Consider the following 20,076-nt stretch of genomic DNA (forward strand, 5'->3'; position numbering starts at 1 on the left):
AATACCCTAGTTGTAAAATTAAATAAGATTTATGACATAGCTTCATTGTACGGGAACAACAATTTTAGCTCGCTAGTTTTGTACACCTATCAAAGCTGAAGCTACCATTTGTTATTATTTATTCACAATGATCTGTTTGGTATTGTAAATTTTCTGAAATAAGTCTCTTTTACTTCTTTATTTGTGACTTTTTTTGTTACCTTCCTTACAGGGGATAATGTTGTGATTGAAGTGGGTTAAATACTGGGACATACTGAATGGCTGGTATTTCTCTTTCTTCAGTCTTAACAATCTAATTGGCAACTGATTAGCTTAGTTGGATGTTAATTTATTTTTCTTTGGATTTTTTTGTTATTAGTTTTTCCTCGTGTTTTCCATGTTTTTATGTTAACTCACGTGAATATAACCCATCTTCAAATCATTCTTACCAAGGAGATTTTTACATTTTTGGCACAATGCATTTTCACTGTTATATCATTTAATAGAGGATCAGTGTCACTACAATAGCATGATGGTGTTGATTCTGAATCAAGTAATATTTCCAGTTGCAATGCTACATCAGCAGTCTTACCACATTAAAAGTAGGTTCCTCAAGTGAAGTGCTTCTGTGCTTCTACGTGTCAGTGGCCCAGTTTTCATTTAAGTTACAATCATACACAGCTGTTTCCATTTAAAACTTTTATTTGTGTGCAGTGTTACATTGAAATGTTGCTTCTGATAAGGATCTCATCGGTAAAATTTGCATTTCTGTGTTTTTCTATGTTAGGTGCCAATTAATGTGTTTTAACGGTTATAAAGACTCACTAGAGAACAGCGTAACCTTGCCCATGTAGCTTAAAGAGATTGTTCTTTATGTATTTTTATAATGCCAAAAGTTGGCCCCTCTTTGACCTCTTACGACAGTGTTACACAACTTGCAATACCTTTTTACTATGCATATTGCAACTTTTATAGATAATCCTCACAAGATTCACAAGCTGTTCATGTTGTTACATTCCAGGTTGGCCTGGCTAGACAACCAACAAACACCTTTAGTACTTGAAAGTTGTATTTGTCATTAGTTGAGAATTTTGAGAATTATTTTTTAATCATTTTACCAGAAATTTAGTTATTTAGTTAATTAAAAAATAAAAGTTGTTTGAACAGTATTTTCATTTATTTTTCATCACCAACAAAAAAAACTGGGTGGTTCACAACTTACAGTTCCATTTTCAGATTGCTTCATTTCACTTAGTTCTTATCGCTCGATCCTACATAAAAAAATAACGTCCTTTGATTAATCTTTTAACCAGAGGTACCGAAATTCCTGGAAACTTGTCACGGAGGGATGACCAGCGGTCAACCTGGGCTGATACGAACGCCTGGGGTCCAATTTAAAATTACAAAAAAAGTTATTTAAGTATACAAAAAAGGTTAAAACTCAGTCTGGGCCCAGACCAGCAGGCGTAAAATTTGTGGTCTCTCCGACTTAGAACATGATGTTTGTGAGTTGCTGTCACGCAACCGCACGTGGTGACAATTGAGCGAAAACTGGTTGGATAACGAAATTGTCTTCCCTTACAAAGGTGAAAACAAAGTGGAGGCAACCCCATTTGCCAACTGATCAATCAACAGGACAGGATTCAGAAAAATGACCATATATGGAATATTATACTGCGAGAAACATTTTCTGAAAATCTGGAGAGACATCACACCACCACATGGCTCACCCTGAATGGCTGGCGAGGCAGCGCCCAGAAAAAGTTCTAGTTTATTGCTGCGCAGTCGTGCGCCTTCGTGCTGGGTTTTTCCAACAATGCACCGTGAAAAATAACTTGCTGGCGACAGAGTTTCACGCCTGTCTCTTTTTTTTTTTTTTAAACTTCTAGAATGTTACAGTCTTACTGCCTAGAGTGTGATTTATAATTGTAAAATCATAATTAATAGACACATTAATTTTAACTGACTAAACAAATTAGAGTGAAAAAATAATAAAAAAAAACACTGTTCAACTTTATGTAAAACCTAACCAAAATTAATAATTAATATTGAAGCACAATTAAAATACTTCAGCAACATAAAATATTCTCAGTTAATTGTTAACAGTAGCAGGGGGCAGGAATTATTCTATGTTACAATGTAAACCAAATTATAATATTAACTTACTGTCATCAATTCTCAGTAAGCCTGCAATATTCATCTTTCATGTGTGTGTTAAATGCTGTTTCAGAGGTATGTTATGTATTTTATCACTGGGTTGCCAGCTTTTGAATATTTTGAATGTCTCACCTGGTTCAGTACCTGATATAGCCTTGTATACTGTATGACTGTCATACGTGTCTCCCAACAAGTGTATTATACTGAGATTCAGCTGATAGTTTTATTCATACTAGAAATATCCTTGACTAATTTTATGTTAGGGTTTAGTGGTGTTTCTTCTATATATATATATATATATATATATATATATATATATATATATATATATATATATATATATTTTTTTTTTTCATATAAAGTAATAATGGTGAGTGTTGTTCCATCCACAACACAAATAGCATGAATAGAAAGGTTTTTGACTTATATTTACACGTAGAGCATCTTCATTTAGTAAATGACTAGAACTAAACAAGTTGGAACTGTAATTCTTATATTTTAGTTTTTTAGCTATATTTTTTCAACATTTGTAGGGTGGACATGCTTCACTTCTGAATAGAGAATCAACACTAAGGAAAACTATTGCTTCATTGCCTCACTTCCAGAATACAGTAGCTTGGGCAGTCAAATCGAATGTCAGTCAAGCACGTCCGTGGAACCAAAGTCAAAAGATTCCTCCTGAGGTTCCTAAACGAACATCGTCTATTTCATCAAGGTCTAATGAAACTCGTCATCATCGTATTAATGGATTGAATAAAACAAGAGACAGTGGTAGTCTATCAAGTGTCCAATCATCAGGTAGCGACAGCAGTTTGTCAGCGGATAGAATCACGTGTGAAAGCCTAGAAGCAGAAAGCCACAGGTTTTCACCTATATGGAAACGAAAAGATGAGGTGAGTTTCAGTTCCATTAATGTTACTTGTAATGATGTCTGTGTGTGTATCTTAGCTGTTGTTAGTTTCTATATTTATGTAGGAACATTACACTAATTTTTCAATACACTAGTTAATAACTTGTGGCTTTGCTCTCGTAATTTCAATGTTTTGCTGATAATGCTCCATTTTAAGAAAAGTGTTTAATTAATTCAAAATATTTTTTCAAAAGAAAACGACACAATAAATTGTCAGGTGTAAAACATATTTAATTCATAACAAAATTGTTTAAGAATGATATTTCATAAGTGATTAGGCATAAGCTTTTTTAATTTCTAATATACTTTATCTAATTTTATAACGCCTGTTTTATTGTGTTTGAGGAGATATTTTACCCTGATTAAATCTCACCTACCTCCTTTCCATTTTGATGAGGTAGCAATATAAAAATCTAAGGAACACGCACGTATTTCATTTTAATTAGGATTATACCTTCGTTTACACTTACACTTTCATTAATTTTGGTAATAGTTTTTCTTAAAATATTTTTTTCTAAATTTTCCTTATTACAGATGCCTACATTATTTTAATATTTTTAAAACAATTGCATCTTTATTTGAATTTTAGATTAAAGGTATCAAATTTTCTTTTTAAATATATTTGTTGATTATTAGTTGTGCTTAGTAGTACTTAAACAAAAATTACAAATTTGTTACTCCTCTCCTCCTACATATTTGGTTGATATGGGAATATCAATTGACCAAATGAAACCAAACTCATCCCGTTCATTTTGACCACTGGCGTTAGATCTAAAATAAGTTTTATAAATTATATTTATATTGAATTAAAATTATACTTGCTTATACTGATTTAATGGTGCCTTAACATTTTTTAAAAATAAATTTCACCCCTGTTATAACTTAAGAGGTGATATTTTGGTCTGGAGGGACATTGTGATGAGCAGTTTGCCATGATTCACTTTGATCTGTTCCTTTTGTCAGGTTTCAAAAATGTAAAACTTCTTTATTTTTAATATCTAACCGACTTCAAAAAAGGAGGAGGTTTTCCATTTGTCTGCATTTTTTTTTTTATGTTTGTTACCTCGGAACTTTCGACTGGGTGAACCGATTTGATGATTCTGTTTTTATTTGAAAGCTGATGCTTCCCGTGTGGTCCCATTTCAATTTGGTCCAGTTCTGACAATGGCATCCATGAGAAAACCATATAAGTCTTAAATTTGCATTAAGTATGTGCGTGACAAATGGACGAATAACTCAATATCATGCCAACCGATTTCGATGATTCTTTTTTTATTGGAAAGGATGTACTTCAAGGGTAGTTTGATGAAAGTTTGGTTAGGTTCTGATTATGGGATCCATGACAAAGTAACGGAACTCTTCTATTCTTAGGAGCAAATTAACGATACTCGGTCAAATCTTTTATAGGCTATCTGGATATTTTTGTCACCTACCGTAACGTGGATCAAGCTGAGATGGTTTGCACGTTGCTTTTCTGTCTCTTTGGATAGACGATTGTGTATCACGCTGAGTCAGTGGGCACGTTGCTACTCCGTCTCATTCGATAGATGATCGTTGATCAAGCCGAGACGGTGACTACGTTTTTCGATATTTTCCCTGTTCAAAACCTTTTCATGTAAAGCCGCATTTTCGAAAGTCTATTTTTGTGCTCTTCGCAAGTCTCTTTTGAAATTGTCTTCGAGGTAGATTTAGTCTGTTGAGATAGGCGTTTCTCCCTGACTTTGTTTGTTTCATTTAAACGGCGCTGTCGCATATGATCAGCACATTTAGTAGGTCTACCCATATTCAGATAAATTAGTTAGTGTACTTCAGATTCGCTAAAAATAAAAAATAAACACACATTTTAACAAAAAAAAACTGAATTAAAAAAACCATTCCAAAACAAATTAATATGCACTAAAAAGTAAAAAAATAATTGCATATTCTTCTACAACTTAATAATCAACTTACTTTTTCTACTCATCAATATGTAGGTACGATCTACGTGTTTACCACGCAAGAAGGTAGGTATAATATAGTTACAATTATTGTTATTTTTGGAGTCGTGTCAGCCAAGGAAACACTACACTATTCCTAGCAATAATAATACAAAAATACTTTAAGAAATATATTTTTTTTACAAATTAACTTTTATACGAACGACAATATACTGCGAGTACTGTGACAGAATACCAATACCTAATTAAACCCATTTACAAATTAACTTTTATACGACAATATACTGTGACAATATCTGCGACCTTGAAACAACGTAAATAATACCTAATTAAACCAAACAAATGCACTTTAATACGACACTATGCTGAGACATAATGTAGCAAACGGTGATTCAAAAATATAGCAAATATTAAATACAAGGACTTACCGTAAGAAGGGCGGTGTAGGTATGTGTTGAGTTAGATTTGATGTGTGACACAGACTCCAAAAATAACAACAATTGTAACTACATTATACCTACCTTCTTGCGTGGTAAACACATAGATCGTACCTACATATTGATGAGTAGAAAAAGTAAGTTGATTATTAATTTGTAGAAGAATACGCGTTTATTTTTTTACTTTTTAGTGCATATTAATTTGTTTTGTAATTTTTTTTAAGTCTGTTTTTTTTTGTTAAAATTATGTTTATTTGTATTCAAATTTTGTTCCCTGCCCACCAACAGTCAAAGGACTTTAGCGGTGGGCATGACATATACAAAATACACAAATATATAAAATAACAACAAAACATGAAACAAAGGACAAGATATACAAACAAACAGGTAACACAAGGACACATATAATACATAAAATAATGTTACTATAAATTATTAACATAGTAAGCAGCAAGACAAAATTTAATAAAGTAAAATAATGTAAAAGTGAAAGTGAAAAAATACTAAGTATAATTATTTTGATTATCAAAATTCATATTATATTTTTATTAGATTTTGCAGTTACTCTTAACTGAACACAGGGCTGATAAAAAGACGACTATTAAATTAGGGTACTCTTAGGCCACTATTATCTAAAATATATTTGTAATTATTTTTGAATTATAACAATTATACATAAAAAATGAATCTAAATAAGCTCTACAATCTGAAAAGGATGTTAAAGTGGGTTGAGGGAAATTCTTTTGCGGTATTAGTTTTATAATTTTGTTTTGTATGTATTCTATTTTATCGCTATGGGATGTGTTAATGTTTTCTATGTCAATGAAGAGTATTCTAATTTAGATCTAATTAAGGCCAAATAAGGTGAGAGAATTGAGTCAGAACTGTTAGAGTGAAAAGTGATGTACTTAATTAGGGCTAATGTTCTTCAGGAACTAGAAATTAAATATTCCACATGCTGATGAAAGTATAATTTAGAGTCTAAAATTATTCCAATATCTTTTATAAATGATACCTTTGAGATTGATTTTTTTTATTGTTAAGAGTAACTAAGTTCATATTGCACCAATTATGAATTTTGTTGATATCATTTTGAAGTCGAAGGCAATCATGAAGTGTTGTGATTTTTCTATAAATTTTGAGGTCATCAGCAAAATGTGCACCAGTAGAATGAATAAGAACTTGATAAATGCCACTGATAAAAATATTGAAAAATAGAGGTGACAACATACTTCCCTGAGGGACTCCTGAACTAGCTTTAAACAAGGAGGAATAATTGTTATTGATGGATACATAGAAAGTTGTATCATTTACGTAGCTGGAGAACCAATTTACATAATTATCCGTTAAACCAAAATTTGATAACTTTCCTAGAAGTATAGAGCTTTTATTTGCAAGATCAAAAAACAGGCATCAGCCTGCCCTCTACCATTAACTTTGTTATAAATAGGATTAAGAAAAGTGATTAAATTAGTAGAAGTAGACATTCCTGCTCTGAATCCATGATGATTGAGTTTTAGATAGTTAATTTTTTAGTTGAAAATCAACTGTTTTGAATAAAAATGTTTTTAAAAATATTTGAAAATCCATTCAATAAGGATGTTGGCCAATAATTTGAAACATTTAGTTTGGAACCATTCTTGTGTATAGGAATAACTTTGGCTATTTTCCATTTATTAGGAAAAACTTGGGATTTTACTGGAGTTATATAAATTTTTCAAGAGCGTTACAAGTAAGTTACAGCAACCTTTTAAAATGAAATTAGGAAAGCCATCAGGACTTGTTGACCTTGATGATTTTAGGGCCTTGATACTCCACAGAACAAGGCTATCAGAGGTAGTAGGGCTAGATATTGTGTCATGGTTTTTGTTTTTGGCAGGAACATGGGGATTATAGCTTGATGTCACATACATACATACATACATACATACATACATACATACATACATACATACTATAAAAATAATGAGCAAATACATTAGATAGCATAAAAGATCACTTGAAACTTCATTATCAATTTTAGTGAGGGGTGATCATAATAGCCATTTTCATAATTTTCACATAAACCAAAAGTTTTTGGGTTTTTCTTGATATTATTGTTGATTGATTAAATCCAATGAATTTTAACACTGTTTATTAGAGATTTAACTTGTTTCCGGAAGTGAGAGAAATAGTTTTAGTAGTAAGGCTTGTTGTTTTTTCTGTACAGTTCGTGGAAATGTTTCTGGGATTTCAGGGCTTCTTTAATTCACTTGAGAACCAATGAGGAAATTTAGAAGTCTTTTACAAGTGATTAAAGGAAAATAAAATATTGGGAGGTCTTATTAATGGGGGTATACATGAAAACTTGATCTTCTATTTCTTTGCAAGATTTTAGTCAAAAAAATACAAGTGTTTGAAGTGTTTGTTTTGATATGAGTTGTCATTATAAATATCAGTTCACATTTATTTTTTATTGCTGCATCCCTCTTTGGGATGTACTTCATCTATGCCAGTCACTTCATTGAAGTTTCCCTGCTGGTAGAAAGCATGGGCTCACTGTGCAGGCTGACAGTTGAAAATTCCCCCACTACTGATATGTTTCAATGCTTCCGTTACTTTCTCGATCATTCAGAACAGTACTCACGGGACTTTTTGGGTTTATCTTGTTTTTTTTTTTTTGGCATGCCGTTTTCTTTAGTTCTGAATGTATTTTCATTGCATGTATACCAGCATTCCCACCAAATTTGGTTTTTTTCAACTCTGTAAATAAATAAAATTTTGGTTATAGTTGTTGAAGCCAATAATGCTTTAGGATTAAGTAGTATGCTAACATGATTCAGCTGGTTACTAGCTGTTAGTTTATTACTCCTAAAGTTATTTTCACATAAAATGTATCATAATTTCATTGCATCATAAATTTTGACCTGACAGCCCAACTGAACTTAGACATTTTCATGTCAAAAATTTAGATGATAAATAATTGTACATGGCAAGTTCAGAATCACTGAAAAAACATACAGAGTCCTAAAATGAATGTTTTCTGGAGTAGTTTTTTTAGCCGTAGTTTAAGTTTTCTTGCTGATTTCATTGTGTAAAAATAAATTATATTTTGTATAATGCTAAACCTTATATTTATGGGTTTTCAATTTAATTTTTGTAAAGTTAAGTGTAGGAAAATATAAAACTGTTCTTTTTGTGTCTAGTGTATGCAAAAGGGACATTTTTTGTCTTTTTGCCATGTGTAGCAACTTTTTTTTGTGGTGAGGGAGGGGCGTGTTTTATTTACCGGAAAAATGTTGCAGTGAGTGTGTGTGTTGCCAAGTCCTAATGCTGTATGTTGTGGCCAGATGTTGTTCCTCGAGATGTATACAGGTTATTTTTCTGTTCCACATTTTTACATAGAAATTTATCATTGGGCAGATGCTGCTTGGAAATATATTTGCATGCAGTGGTTATGCTCTCCTAACTGTTGAATAAACTAAACAAGGGAATCTGAAATATATTAACTTAACACTAAAAATAGCTCATAAAACTTTCTTTTCCCGTTAATCTCGTTTGAGGAGGCCTGAAAACTGTCAACTTTCACACCTGCCTTGGTGCTGTTTTAGAGTCATGTAGAGAAATAACCAGGAGAGTGAAATGCACAATGGTTGGATAGAGATTTTGGTTCTGAAATTGACAAGTGTGGAAAGCCTGCATTTGTAGTCTATAATGTGATAGTTTTTATCTTCCTCAATAGCTGCAGTTTTTGTGTTATCTGTCACACGAACCCCCATCCATTGTGTTTGGTAAGCCATATGGCAGCAAGCTGGGTGGTGAAACAGCTGGTACGGATTAGATAAGCACATAGGGCCGGTATTGTGGCCACTCTTCACTGCAGTCTGCTTGTAGCTGCTTCTGCTGTAAGCGGTGCCGGTGCCTGCACCAGTTACAGCTCTCCACTTGGCTGAATATTAAACTAACTGCAAGAACTTCAAACTTTATCATTAACAACTTGTCAATTAAAAAATATATATACCTAAACAATTAAATATAAAAAAAATTAATAATTATATTTGTGAGAGTATGCATGTAATGTATGTTCAGTCCCATTTACATGTATGTTATCTTTACAAAAAAAACCAACTGAAAAATATATTTTATTCACTATATACCCATCAATTTTACTTCTTTTTATTCATATAATTATAAACAAATTACATACACATCACCTAATCCATACAGTTGAATTAAATTTCTAGAGATTAAAATTCTATAGAGATTCAAAGTGATGTGTGCGAGTCCTGTCTTGGGCATCAGCATGTAGCAGTGTTTCAGGTGAAGGCTAGGTCGGTTTCCAAGGGCTCATACCGTGCGTGGCAGTGGAAGGTTCTTTATTTTGTACCTGCCACTCTATGAATTTGTTTAGTAGTTTATCACACTTGTAACCAAGTATTGTTTTAGTCTATTCGAGTGAGTGAAGCAGCACAGCATGGTCTAGCGATCTTGGTTTTCACTCCAGTCAAATACTGGGAGAGCTGGTTCCTTGCATTGTTTTGGTGGGTTTATCCACCTCGAATTACTGTGTTCTCGATGAGATGTTAAAACCAAGTATAAAAGTATAGTTTTTTTTTTTCCATCACTGATAGACATTGTGTGCAATATTCAGTTTATTGAGTTTTTCACCAGAAATGTTTTTTTTTATTCTACAATTTTTGGAGATTTTTAATTGGTAATTATAACCATTTGTTAGCTACTATTAGAGATGTTATTTTCCGAGAAACTATTTTTGGAAATTTTTCTAGTAATTTTCCAGAAAAATTTCTTCTAAATCAGAAAAAAATTTCCTATTTATTCGTTCCCATAACTACACAAATATTTCTATCAACTTTCTTATACAAACACAATCAAATAACAAAATGAGTCACTAGGTGGTAAAGAAAGACAAAATGTATCTTATACATATGAGCATACTCCAAAGTAACTTAAAAGTTTTTTTTTCTGTACTCTAATATAATAGTAACACAAAATTTTACAAATGGTATTAAATTGTTATAATAAATAATGAATACTTAAAACTATATATGCATACAGACCACAATATATAGAAATTGTACTATTATCTTATTATATTAACCTATCTTTAATTATATAAATTTATGTTTTTATTGGTATAATACACAATTATACTTTTCCAGAAAAATTTCCTCAAGAAATTTTCTCACATTTCTAGCTACTGTCATTAGCTCTTGTTCTTTGCTAAAAACATCTAAATTAATTCATTAAGACTGAGTTTGATAAATTTAATATCAAACCACTCATAATACTACCAATTGGAATAAACTAAAACATTCTTAGTCCAAAGTTGTGCATACATGGGTAAAAGTACTATGTGCATTGAAGCTATTATTGACATATTTATAATGTCCATTTGGTTAGTTGAGTGACTATGAGCTCATTTTTGTATTTCAATTGTCATTCCATATTGTAACGTGTGTTATAGTAACAATTGAGCTGTCGTATCATTTGCTTGATTCATTTCAAGTCGTGTGCTTGTGAGCTTTTCACATGGGGTCCCTTTTATTATTCACAATAAAAAAATAAAAGTTTAACTTCAAGTATGTGACTCTTAATAGGAACAATTTATTCATGTTGAGGGAAAATTTAAGTTTTATAAAGGGATGATGTAAATAGTTACGGTCTCCATTAAAATATTTAAAACAAACATTTTTGTTGAGCATTATGATTAAATAAAATGTAGTCACACCAAAGACAGTAAAATATAGATTTTTATAAAAACATGATGTCCGGTGCCCTCCACAAAAATGTCTGCAAAAGATTCTGACCTCAGTACTTAGATGTTGCACCATTGATTTAAATGAGATGGGTGTTCTGTGGCCTTACTATCATCTGAATGCATGCACGATGTTTGCAAATTGCGAGGCATGAATTTAAGGGGTCACAGCGAATGCCAAAACAAGCAGTTTTTGTTAAGGAACATATGTATGGAAATGAAACCCTGCTAATTTACAGGCGTGAACAGTAGCACACAAATTATAATTGGGCAGGCTTCATGGTACTACTCCACTGCTGAGAGGACGTGTGATGTCAGCGCGTGGCATTCAAACGCTCTGCAGGAAGTAGGCCAAGAGCTGGAAGCAGGCATTTAGAGTTGGTCAAATGCACTGGCAACCAGCTATCTTGTGTACAGCATAGTGGATGGTGGTTGTACGTTTACAAGAGTAGTGCTGACTGTTAGTGGGTACGATGCTGCAATTACATATTTGACAAACAGCAATAGCTCGGCAGAGATGGTCGATGAGAACAATTGCAGCAGGAGCAGTGTGCATTTACCAAGGGCATGTGTAGAACAGCTGATCCAGAGACTGCCTAACTCTAGGAGTTTCATACCACGAAGGCTATCTGCGTATTGCTAACTGTAAATGCCTGCTTCCTGCAGAGCGATTGCACGTTCCCTCAGCCACTGGAGTAGCACACTACTGCTCTGGCCTGTAACTTTGCAGGGCATATGTCCCTTAACAAAAATTGTTTGCTTTGGCATTCCCGTCCACCCATTAAAGTTATGCTCCACAATTTTCTAACAGCCTTTATATGTTTTTTACATCATTTTTCATGCCAATATTATAAAATAATACTGTGTAGCATGGAATATTACTTTTCAGTAATTTTTTGAATGATTCTTTGAATCGGGAGATTATTTTGCCATAATATGTTAGATGCTAGCAATGGTGTTTGTTCTACATATTATGGTAAATTAATACTTTTCAAGTTGTAAATTTTCCAATCACATTTATTCTAATTTAACTATCATTTACTTCTTTGGTTTCAGTCAAGTTCACCAAGTCACCAGCTATCATCTGAGTGTCACAAGGATCTTAACCATTCAAATAGTAGTGTAACTTACCAGCATCCCTTTCAAGAACACGTAGAAAGCCAAAGACAAAGCACAATATACAAGGTGTGTACAGTTTTCATTTATGGTCCATCCAAGGATGAAATGTAATGAAATACTTTTATTATGTGTTTTATGGATTAGAAAATAATAGATGAAACAACTATGTTGCCATTGAAGGAAACCTGAGTCATTTTGATGAAAGATAATCATTTATATGGAGCTACACTAATATAATGGTTATTTGTCTAATAGGTATTTTTTTAATGAAGTAAAATAATATTGAAATATTTAGTGATGCAAACATTTGTTAGCACTATATTAATTAAAATCACCTTAGCTAAAAATTTATACAAATTATTGAGATTTGTGATAAATCAATTTGGAAATAAATAATTTTTAGCTATAAGCAGACATACTAAATAGAACATAAATGGTAAGTTACTATAATGCTTCATCATAACTTTTTATATTTTTATTTGTAATGGGTTGAATCCCATTCTTCTCAAAACTGATTCTCAAATTCAGTTTTCAAAGAGTGCTTAGAATTTGCCCCTCGAATCAGAATCTTAACTTTAAAGTGTCGGGTAAAAAATACAGGGGCAAAAACATGCTTAACTTTAGCTTTTTGATGAATGATTTATGAAATAGACAAAAAAAAATCTTTGTGAGTGTTTGAATTTCTGGATTTTTCCTTTGCTTGTCTATGTGAGTGTTTTTTTTTTTCATTTGGCTGGATTTGCAAAACTGAATATTTGTACCTTTATTTTCTTATTCAAAACAAAGGCACGTTTGTAACTGTACATGTCACTACATGTCAAGTTAGCCCCGTCAGCCATGACTCAAAACTGTAACAATTCATAACACTTGATGCTGCAGTTAAGAGACACAGTTTTTAAATTTTGAGGTTAATTTTTTCGCTCTCGATAGTTAATAGATAGTTTAAGAGGTTTCTTCTTAAATATGTTACAGACTTCGTTGTTTGATAAAAAATTATTATGGAATTCCACAGTTAGATCCTTAACTATGTATGATTAACAATCCAAGACCACATATCTTTGGGATGGGAGGGGGGGGGGGGTGGGGGCAATAGCTGAATGTTAAATCTTTGGCGTGTCCCAGACTATAAGGAGTGAAATTGTCTCTGCCGATGCAACTGAGTGGTATGGCAATTGAACGACAACTAGTTGTACAACGCGATGACCTCTACACCAATCCCTCACTTAGCACGACTAATGCGTTCTTAAAAATGTTCGTGTTAACCAAAATCGCATATTCTGAAACACTGGTCTCCATAAATAGCAAGGCTAATTTACTTAATGTATTCAAAAATGGGTAAAGAAATATTCTTCACGTAATATTAATGCGTAGAATAACACCCAATGATAAATATGTCACACCATTTATCTTTATATGCCTAACATCGAATACTATGTTTGACAAATTCGACACAGTGTAACGGGAGATAGTTATCAATTGGCTGATTGACTTTCCCGCCCGGACATGACCTTCAACTCATGTCGCGTACCTTTCCGCAAACTTTCCAAACCATCCTTTACTTGCAATGAAAATTATATTACTGTCCGGATATTTACATTTTCATTTTTCAAAAATTAAAGTTCTTATTCGTATATCACCGCTTGGTTCACATCAATCCTGTCAGGCCCGTTTTTTTTTATTGCACCATTCATTTAACAACCTTTTCCACGTGAATCATCTGTTTATTTCTGTTTCGGTATCTAATGTCAAATATACTCCCACTAGTACAACAAACAGCACCAGACTTATATAAACGTTTGATATAACGTGGTATAGTGGTGTGGTAATAAAACATATTAGGATAAATATTTAATGCCTTCTTGACTGAACGAAAATTTTCAGGGTTTTAAAAATTTGTGCAGATTAGCTAGTATTCACTATATACTCAAAGGCTTAAGGCAATGTTATCTCTAAAAGTAAGGTAGGCTTTAAACAACTTGGGTAACTGACTTGGTGCTTATAAATTGAGTTATGTGAGGCTCCGAGGGAATTCTTGAAGTCTCTGCAAATATGACCACTGAAAACCCTCTGGAAATAAAATATGATAATATACCTAAATGACAGAAAGGCTAATTATAATTTTTTTCATTTAAAAATATTTTGTATTAGCAGGGTCTCATGAACATTGTAAGAGTTATAGTAAATTATTTTGAATATATTTATATACTGATGCTCTGGTATCATCTGTGCTTCAATAATTTAATTAATTAAAACTATCACCTTGATGTATGCAAAAATATTTTATGTTAAGTTGGAGACATCTCCAGCTTGGATATTTTTATATTCTTTTGTAAAATACTTTTCATATAAAATTTAAAAATCTGTCATCATGACATGCAGAATTTTCTTAAATGTTTTCTAGAACTTGTACAGAATGAGTGACATCTTTTATTTCCCATGTTGTGGACACAGAACTGACAAAATCAACTGCATCTAAATGTGATGAATGTAAAAAGAACAGTAGCATTATTATTGGTGTCCTAGGAGCCATTTTTAAAGCTCTGAATGTTAAAATAAAGTTGTATAAAATATATTTTTAAAAAACAAAAGGAAAAGGTTTTATTCACCTCAAAATCTCATTTGTAAATTGAAATAAATACTATTTTCTGAAATGTGAAATATGAAATGTCCAAACAATTTTTTCTCCCTGTACTAGATGTTACAATTTAAATAACATAGGTTTTCCCAGGATTGTTACATAATGTGCCTTTACAATTATAGTTAAACAAATTTTCTCACAGTTCGTGCCATTCTTAACCTCTGAATGCAAAAGAAGTAAGCTAGATGGAAGTAGAAGTCATGTGCATGATTCCACTATCTGTCTTCCTGACAGTGGCTGTACAGAGCAGTGAAGAGGCTTCATGTTTAATCAAACATTTTTGAAAGCTTTGCTTAAGATACATTTTGAAATTGCTGTACATAATTTTGCCACTTATCAAAATTTACATTGGTGTCTGTTTAATGACTTGTATACATGCTTCATCAACATAACTCTCAAACAATAGAATAACATAGTTATGTAATAATTGTAACTGTTATTATTTTTCACAATATTCAACTACTGCCAAATTAAGCATTACACTTATCATAAGGATTTAAGATATTGTCAACCTAAATGGGTGGATACAAGACAGTGAACATATTCATTCATTCATTCATTCATTCATTCATTCATTCATTCATTCATCCATCAAAGTTTTCTGGATGATTTCAAATGGGTTTATTTGATCAGTAGGCTTCCTACGACATTCCAGGAACTGCATCTGGTTCTGTCGTCTGGCACAAGCAGACAGATCGCGGACACTGTGTCCCGGCATGGCCAGGTTTTTAATTGTGGTGGCAATGGTGACTATGCTAATGCTCATATGGTGAGGGTCATGAAGTCAAACCCTACAATGGATCAAATGTATCAGTCTACTGTAATTTTGGAATTTCCTTTCATCTTAAGCATTTATGCTTAATTATGTGATGTAAAACCATTACTTTTCCTGTACCTTTTCATGTTTAATATTTACTTTTATTTGGCTCAAATTGACTCTCCTTGAAGTTATAGATTTTAATTCTAAATAATTTTGAAAATTTTTTCAGTAGAGAATACAAAGTGTTATGTTACAGGTTTCAGAAACTTTAAGGAAGAGACAGTATAGAGTTGGCCTCAACTTATTTAATAAACGACCTGAGAGAGGTATTAGTTACCTCATAAGACGTGGTTTCTTAGAAAATTCACCACAAGGAGTAGCAAAATTTCTGATAACAAGGAAAGGTCTAAGCAAACAAATGATTGGAGAATATTTAGGAAACCTACAGAATCCTTTTAGTATGGCTGTTCTCGAGTAAGTACTGCTATGAGAAATATATTATAGTATAGTAATTTAGATTTAGCAAAATCTAATATTCACATAAGAACATTCAGTAATTAGTCCATCATACTCATCATAAAACTATGAAGCTAATGATAATAACATGTTCTTGTTTCTTAGTTTTACTTGTAACATATTTTATAACGGTGCAATGTAACTATAAATGATTTAATATAGCAATTTCAGTTGCTGAAGATGATGGTTAGTCTTTTAGTGTAGTACTCAAAGGTCATGTAATTATTCAATGAACATGTGTGTTCTGAAGATGTAACTATACAAAGTATAACTAAGATAGAAAAAAAATTAATCGAAGTTCCTTAAATGTGTCTTTTACAATCTAATGCAATTCAAGCTGTTCATTGTAAGTTGTATTGTAAATTTTGTGTGTGTTTCTTTGAATGAAATTTACTGTTATATGACGATTTTATTTATGTTACTCAAATTTGCTTAGGACTGCAAGAGGTAGTAACAATGTTGTTTGCTAGATAAGTTTATTTGACCTTCTCTTAATCTAAACAGGAGTACATATTCAGACAGACATGTTTGCAATTATATTTAACAACATTTTTGTAATAATGATTGATAGGCAATAATAACCAAAACATTACTTATCTGTACTGTACTATACATGCTTATTCTTTTCATTCAAAAGAAAATATTTTGTTGCGGTTACAGATGTAATTATATATCATTTTATCTAAGCACCTTATTTATTTACATAATTAAGAATAAATTGCTACTGACTGAATGAATAACACATTTTATATAATTTAGCTCATATTCCGCTTAACTTTGACTTGCAGACGCTATAGCCTATCATTGAAATACTGCTCATTGTATTTAAATTCACTGCACAGTTAATACTAGAAATTTTTTGCACATCTTAGAAGGCTGATCCAACATTATTTTAATATTATATTAAAATGTTAGAAAATGAAAAAAAATTAAAATTGCCAAGATTCGAACCACGCCTCTTGAGGTTACCAAGCATACTTTACCGCTGTGTTACTAAGCCTCTTGGGAATTTAGATGGAGAATATGTATTATAATCATTGTAATGCCAGTTTTCTTAGGTATTTTAAAACTTCAGATTACTTTTTTCTATGACAATTTATTTTACCAGAAATATTCCAGGGTATACTTCACTATCATAATGATTCATTTGGCACACCAATACAGTTGGTATATCCCCTAATATTCTAAAGTGACTATGTATGGGTTTATGTTGCTACACGTGGGTCCGCCATCTTTGTCACATTTTTGTTCGTTGACTTCTGTTCCATTTTCACAAAATTACTTCTACCAAGTGCCATATACCCAGAGCTAAGATGTATTCACATCAAAATAACAGTAACAGATTTTACATCTATTGCCGATGTAACAGATTCAACTTTACATTCTGATTAATTTATAAAAAGGTTCTGAAATACATTCCAGAAAAATTAATCCTATGAAACTATTTCATATTTTAAAGTGAGTTGTTATTGGTTAGATTTCGAAAGGTGATCTGTGATTGGATCATGATTTCACTTCCCTCTAATGAAGATAAAAGTGGACTCTGTAGTCGCTTTGTTTAGTCATCACTTGGAAGTTGGCAGGAACAGTTGTGTTTTGAATGCTGGCTCACTAATTAATATGTGAAGTAGTTGCTGATAATTTCACACACCTTTGATCTAGACCGTGCTGTTGGACGTTTTTTAGACATTGATTTTAATTTGAAGATTCACCTGTAGGTGCAGTGTGGCAGTGTAGGCCCAAGTGTGGCCACACTGAGAGAAACAGCTTGTCTAGCTATAAGCTACTCATAAAATATACAATGCTGGTTCTACTAGAGAAACAGTCCTGTCATGGTAGGTAAGGAATGAAGATAATGAAAACATAAGTTCCTGAGAAAGCACCACCACACACCGTACCAGCGTGAGAATAGTCTGTGTTCTAACAATCCCTGCCTTCCCAGGATGTGGATTCTGACTGTGGACCTTATTAACTGGGGATTGATGAGTTACTATTGAGCAAACTTTTGGTCCTTTGATGTGTAGGTAACTATTTAATATTTTATGATTTTTACAGTTGTAACAAAAAGCTTTAAATAAATATGAGTAAATGTTTTGACTTAGTGTATACTATTTATATCTTTAAAATTCCTAACTTTTTTTCCAGATGTTTTGTTCAGGAACTGGATCTGTCTGACATGCATGTGGATATGGCTTTGCGTAAATTTCAAACATATTTTCGCATGCCTGGTGAGGCCCAAAAAATTGAACGTCTGATGGAAGTGTTTGGTCAGCGTTACTGTCAGTGCAATAGAGACATAGTTATGGGGTTCCGGAGCCCAGACACTGTATTTGTTCTTGCCTTTGCCATTATCATGTTGAATACAGATCTTCATACTCCAAATCTAAAACCAGAGAGAAGAATGAAGCTAGAAGATTTCATTAAAAACCTTAGAGGTAATTGTTAACATGAATTATATTATTACTGTATTCACCCTTTTGTTGAACACAGATATTCATTTGTTTATCGTAATGTGCAGGTATTGATGATGGTGCGGATATTGATCGTGATATCTTGGTTGGTATATATGAGAGAGTCAAGTGCAATGAATTTAAACCAGGATCTGATCATGTGACTCAGGTTCTGAAAGTTCAATCTACAATTGTTGGGAAAAAGCCTGTAAGTTTTAAATTAACATATATTACACTTCAAATTTTTGTTAATAATAGTCTTATTAGACTAATGATAGTCTTATAAGATAGTTAGCTAGTAAAAAGTGTAATTAATTTTTATACATATTCTTTTACTATTTTAGTTATTATTTATTTTGGTTTAAGAAAAACTTAAATACAACCCCATGGTGTCAGAGAGGATGCTAAAACTAGTTAAAAATGTATAATGGTGTTAAAGTTGATAAATTCAATTTAATTTGTTTAAAACATTTTGTTAACCAAGCAGAATGACAAAGTTCATCAGTTCAACATACATTAGTGTGAAGATGTTACTTTTTATGTTATTTTGTTTATGGTTATGTGTTTTACTTGTAAATTGGGTTATGGCAGAAAGTTAAGCAATTCATCAGGTAGAAAATTTAAAAAGCAATGAAAATAATACTAACATAGTTAAATTTCTATAGTGTTTGTACTTTTTTAATACCAAACCAATCACTGAAGTTGTGCCAGTGAAACAGTAAACACAAAATATAAATGCTTCCTTGTGGAATATAGAGCTGGCATCCAAAGAATCACGAACTGTTTAGTAATCAAAGAAAACAAAATGCTACAACATTTTATTAGAACTGTTGTTCCAGAAGGTGGGCCATGATTGATTCAGCAGCAGAGTACCGTATGGTCCTGTGCTCGCCTGACTTGGCTCAGAGAGCCTCCCCTTCTGTAGCGTGGTTCTTTTTCTGGTAGATCTTCAGCATGTGTTTAGTATTTTCTATTCACACTACACTTCTAGACAGTCAAAATGCACTGACTCGGTGGTCTAAGTTGTATGTGCGCATTCCTCACCCCATCACATTTCCTGAGGCTCAGCTCAAAGCTCTGTCTGTCTCACGTCAGTAGTGTTGCTGGCTTGGACCAGTGCAGATGGTGGGGGCGTGAGACAGAAGTGAGACAGTGTGTTCAGTGTTTAGATGGCATGTGTGCTCATTGTGAAAGGTGGAGCCACAATGGTGGAGTGGCCTTCCACCAAGATGATCTGAATTCATTTCCCGGCAGGGTCAAACCCACAATTTTTTACAAATGGACATTGCATTTAGCAGATGAGTTTTTTTGGGTTATTTCTGTTTTTCCCTACCATTCAGTCAATGCTCCATTTCTCTCTCATCACCTCTCATCTCTTCCAATTATCTAGATGCTGACGAGACATTAAGCCTATTCAT

The 20,076-nt window shown here is 32.6% G+C and overlaps 1 protein-coding gene across 15 annotated transcripts in view; it reads left to right on the plus strand.

Moving 5' to 3' along the window:
- The window catches only part of LOC134529876 (IQ motif and SEC7 domain-containing protein 1), a 127,343-nt gene that overhangs the window by 57,883 nt on the left and 49,384 nt on the right, over window positions 1-20,076 (plus strand). For 10 of the 15 annotated variants that reach the window (XR_010074730.1, XR_010074729.1, XR_010074731.1 and 7 more), the window contains exons 5-9: window positions 2,670-3,029; window positions 12,232-12,360; window positions 15,949-16,166; window positions 18,354-18,643; window positions 18,727-18,866. Coding sequence is in view for 10 of the 15 variants with exons in the window: in XM_063364420.1 (XP_063220490.1) it covers window positions 2,670-3,029; window positions 12,232-12,360; window positions 15,949-16,166; window positions 18,354-18,643; window positions 18,727-18,866 (1,137 nt within the window). In the remaining 5 variants the exon portion in view is untranslated. The remainder of the gene's footprint in view (window positions 1-2,669; window positions 3,030-12,231; window positions 12,361-15,948; window positions 16,167-18,353; window positions 18,644-18,726; window positions 18,867-20,076) is intronic. The other 5 variants (XM_063364428.1, XM_063364429.1, XM_063364430.1 and 2 more) reach the window with 2 other exon arrangements.

This window comes from Bacillus rossius, chromosome 2 (genome assembly GCF_032445375.1).
Source record: "Bacillus rossius redtenbacheri isolate Brsri chromosome 2, Brsri_v3, whole genome shotgun sequence".
Lineage (NCBI taxonomy): Eukaryota > Metazoa > Arthropoda > Insecta > Phasmatodea > Bacillidae > Bacillus > Bacillus rossius.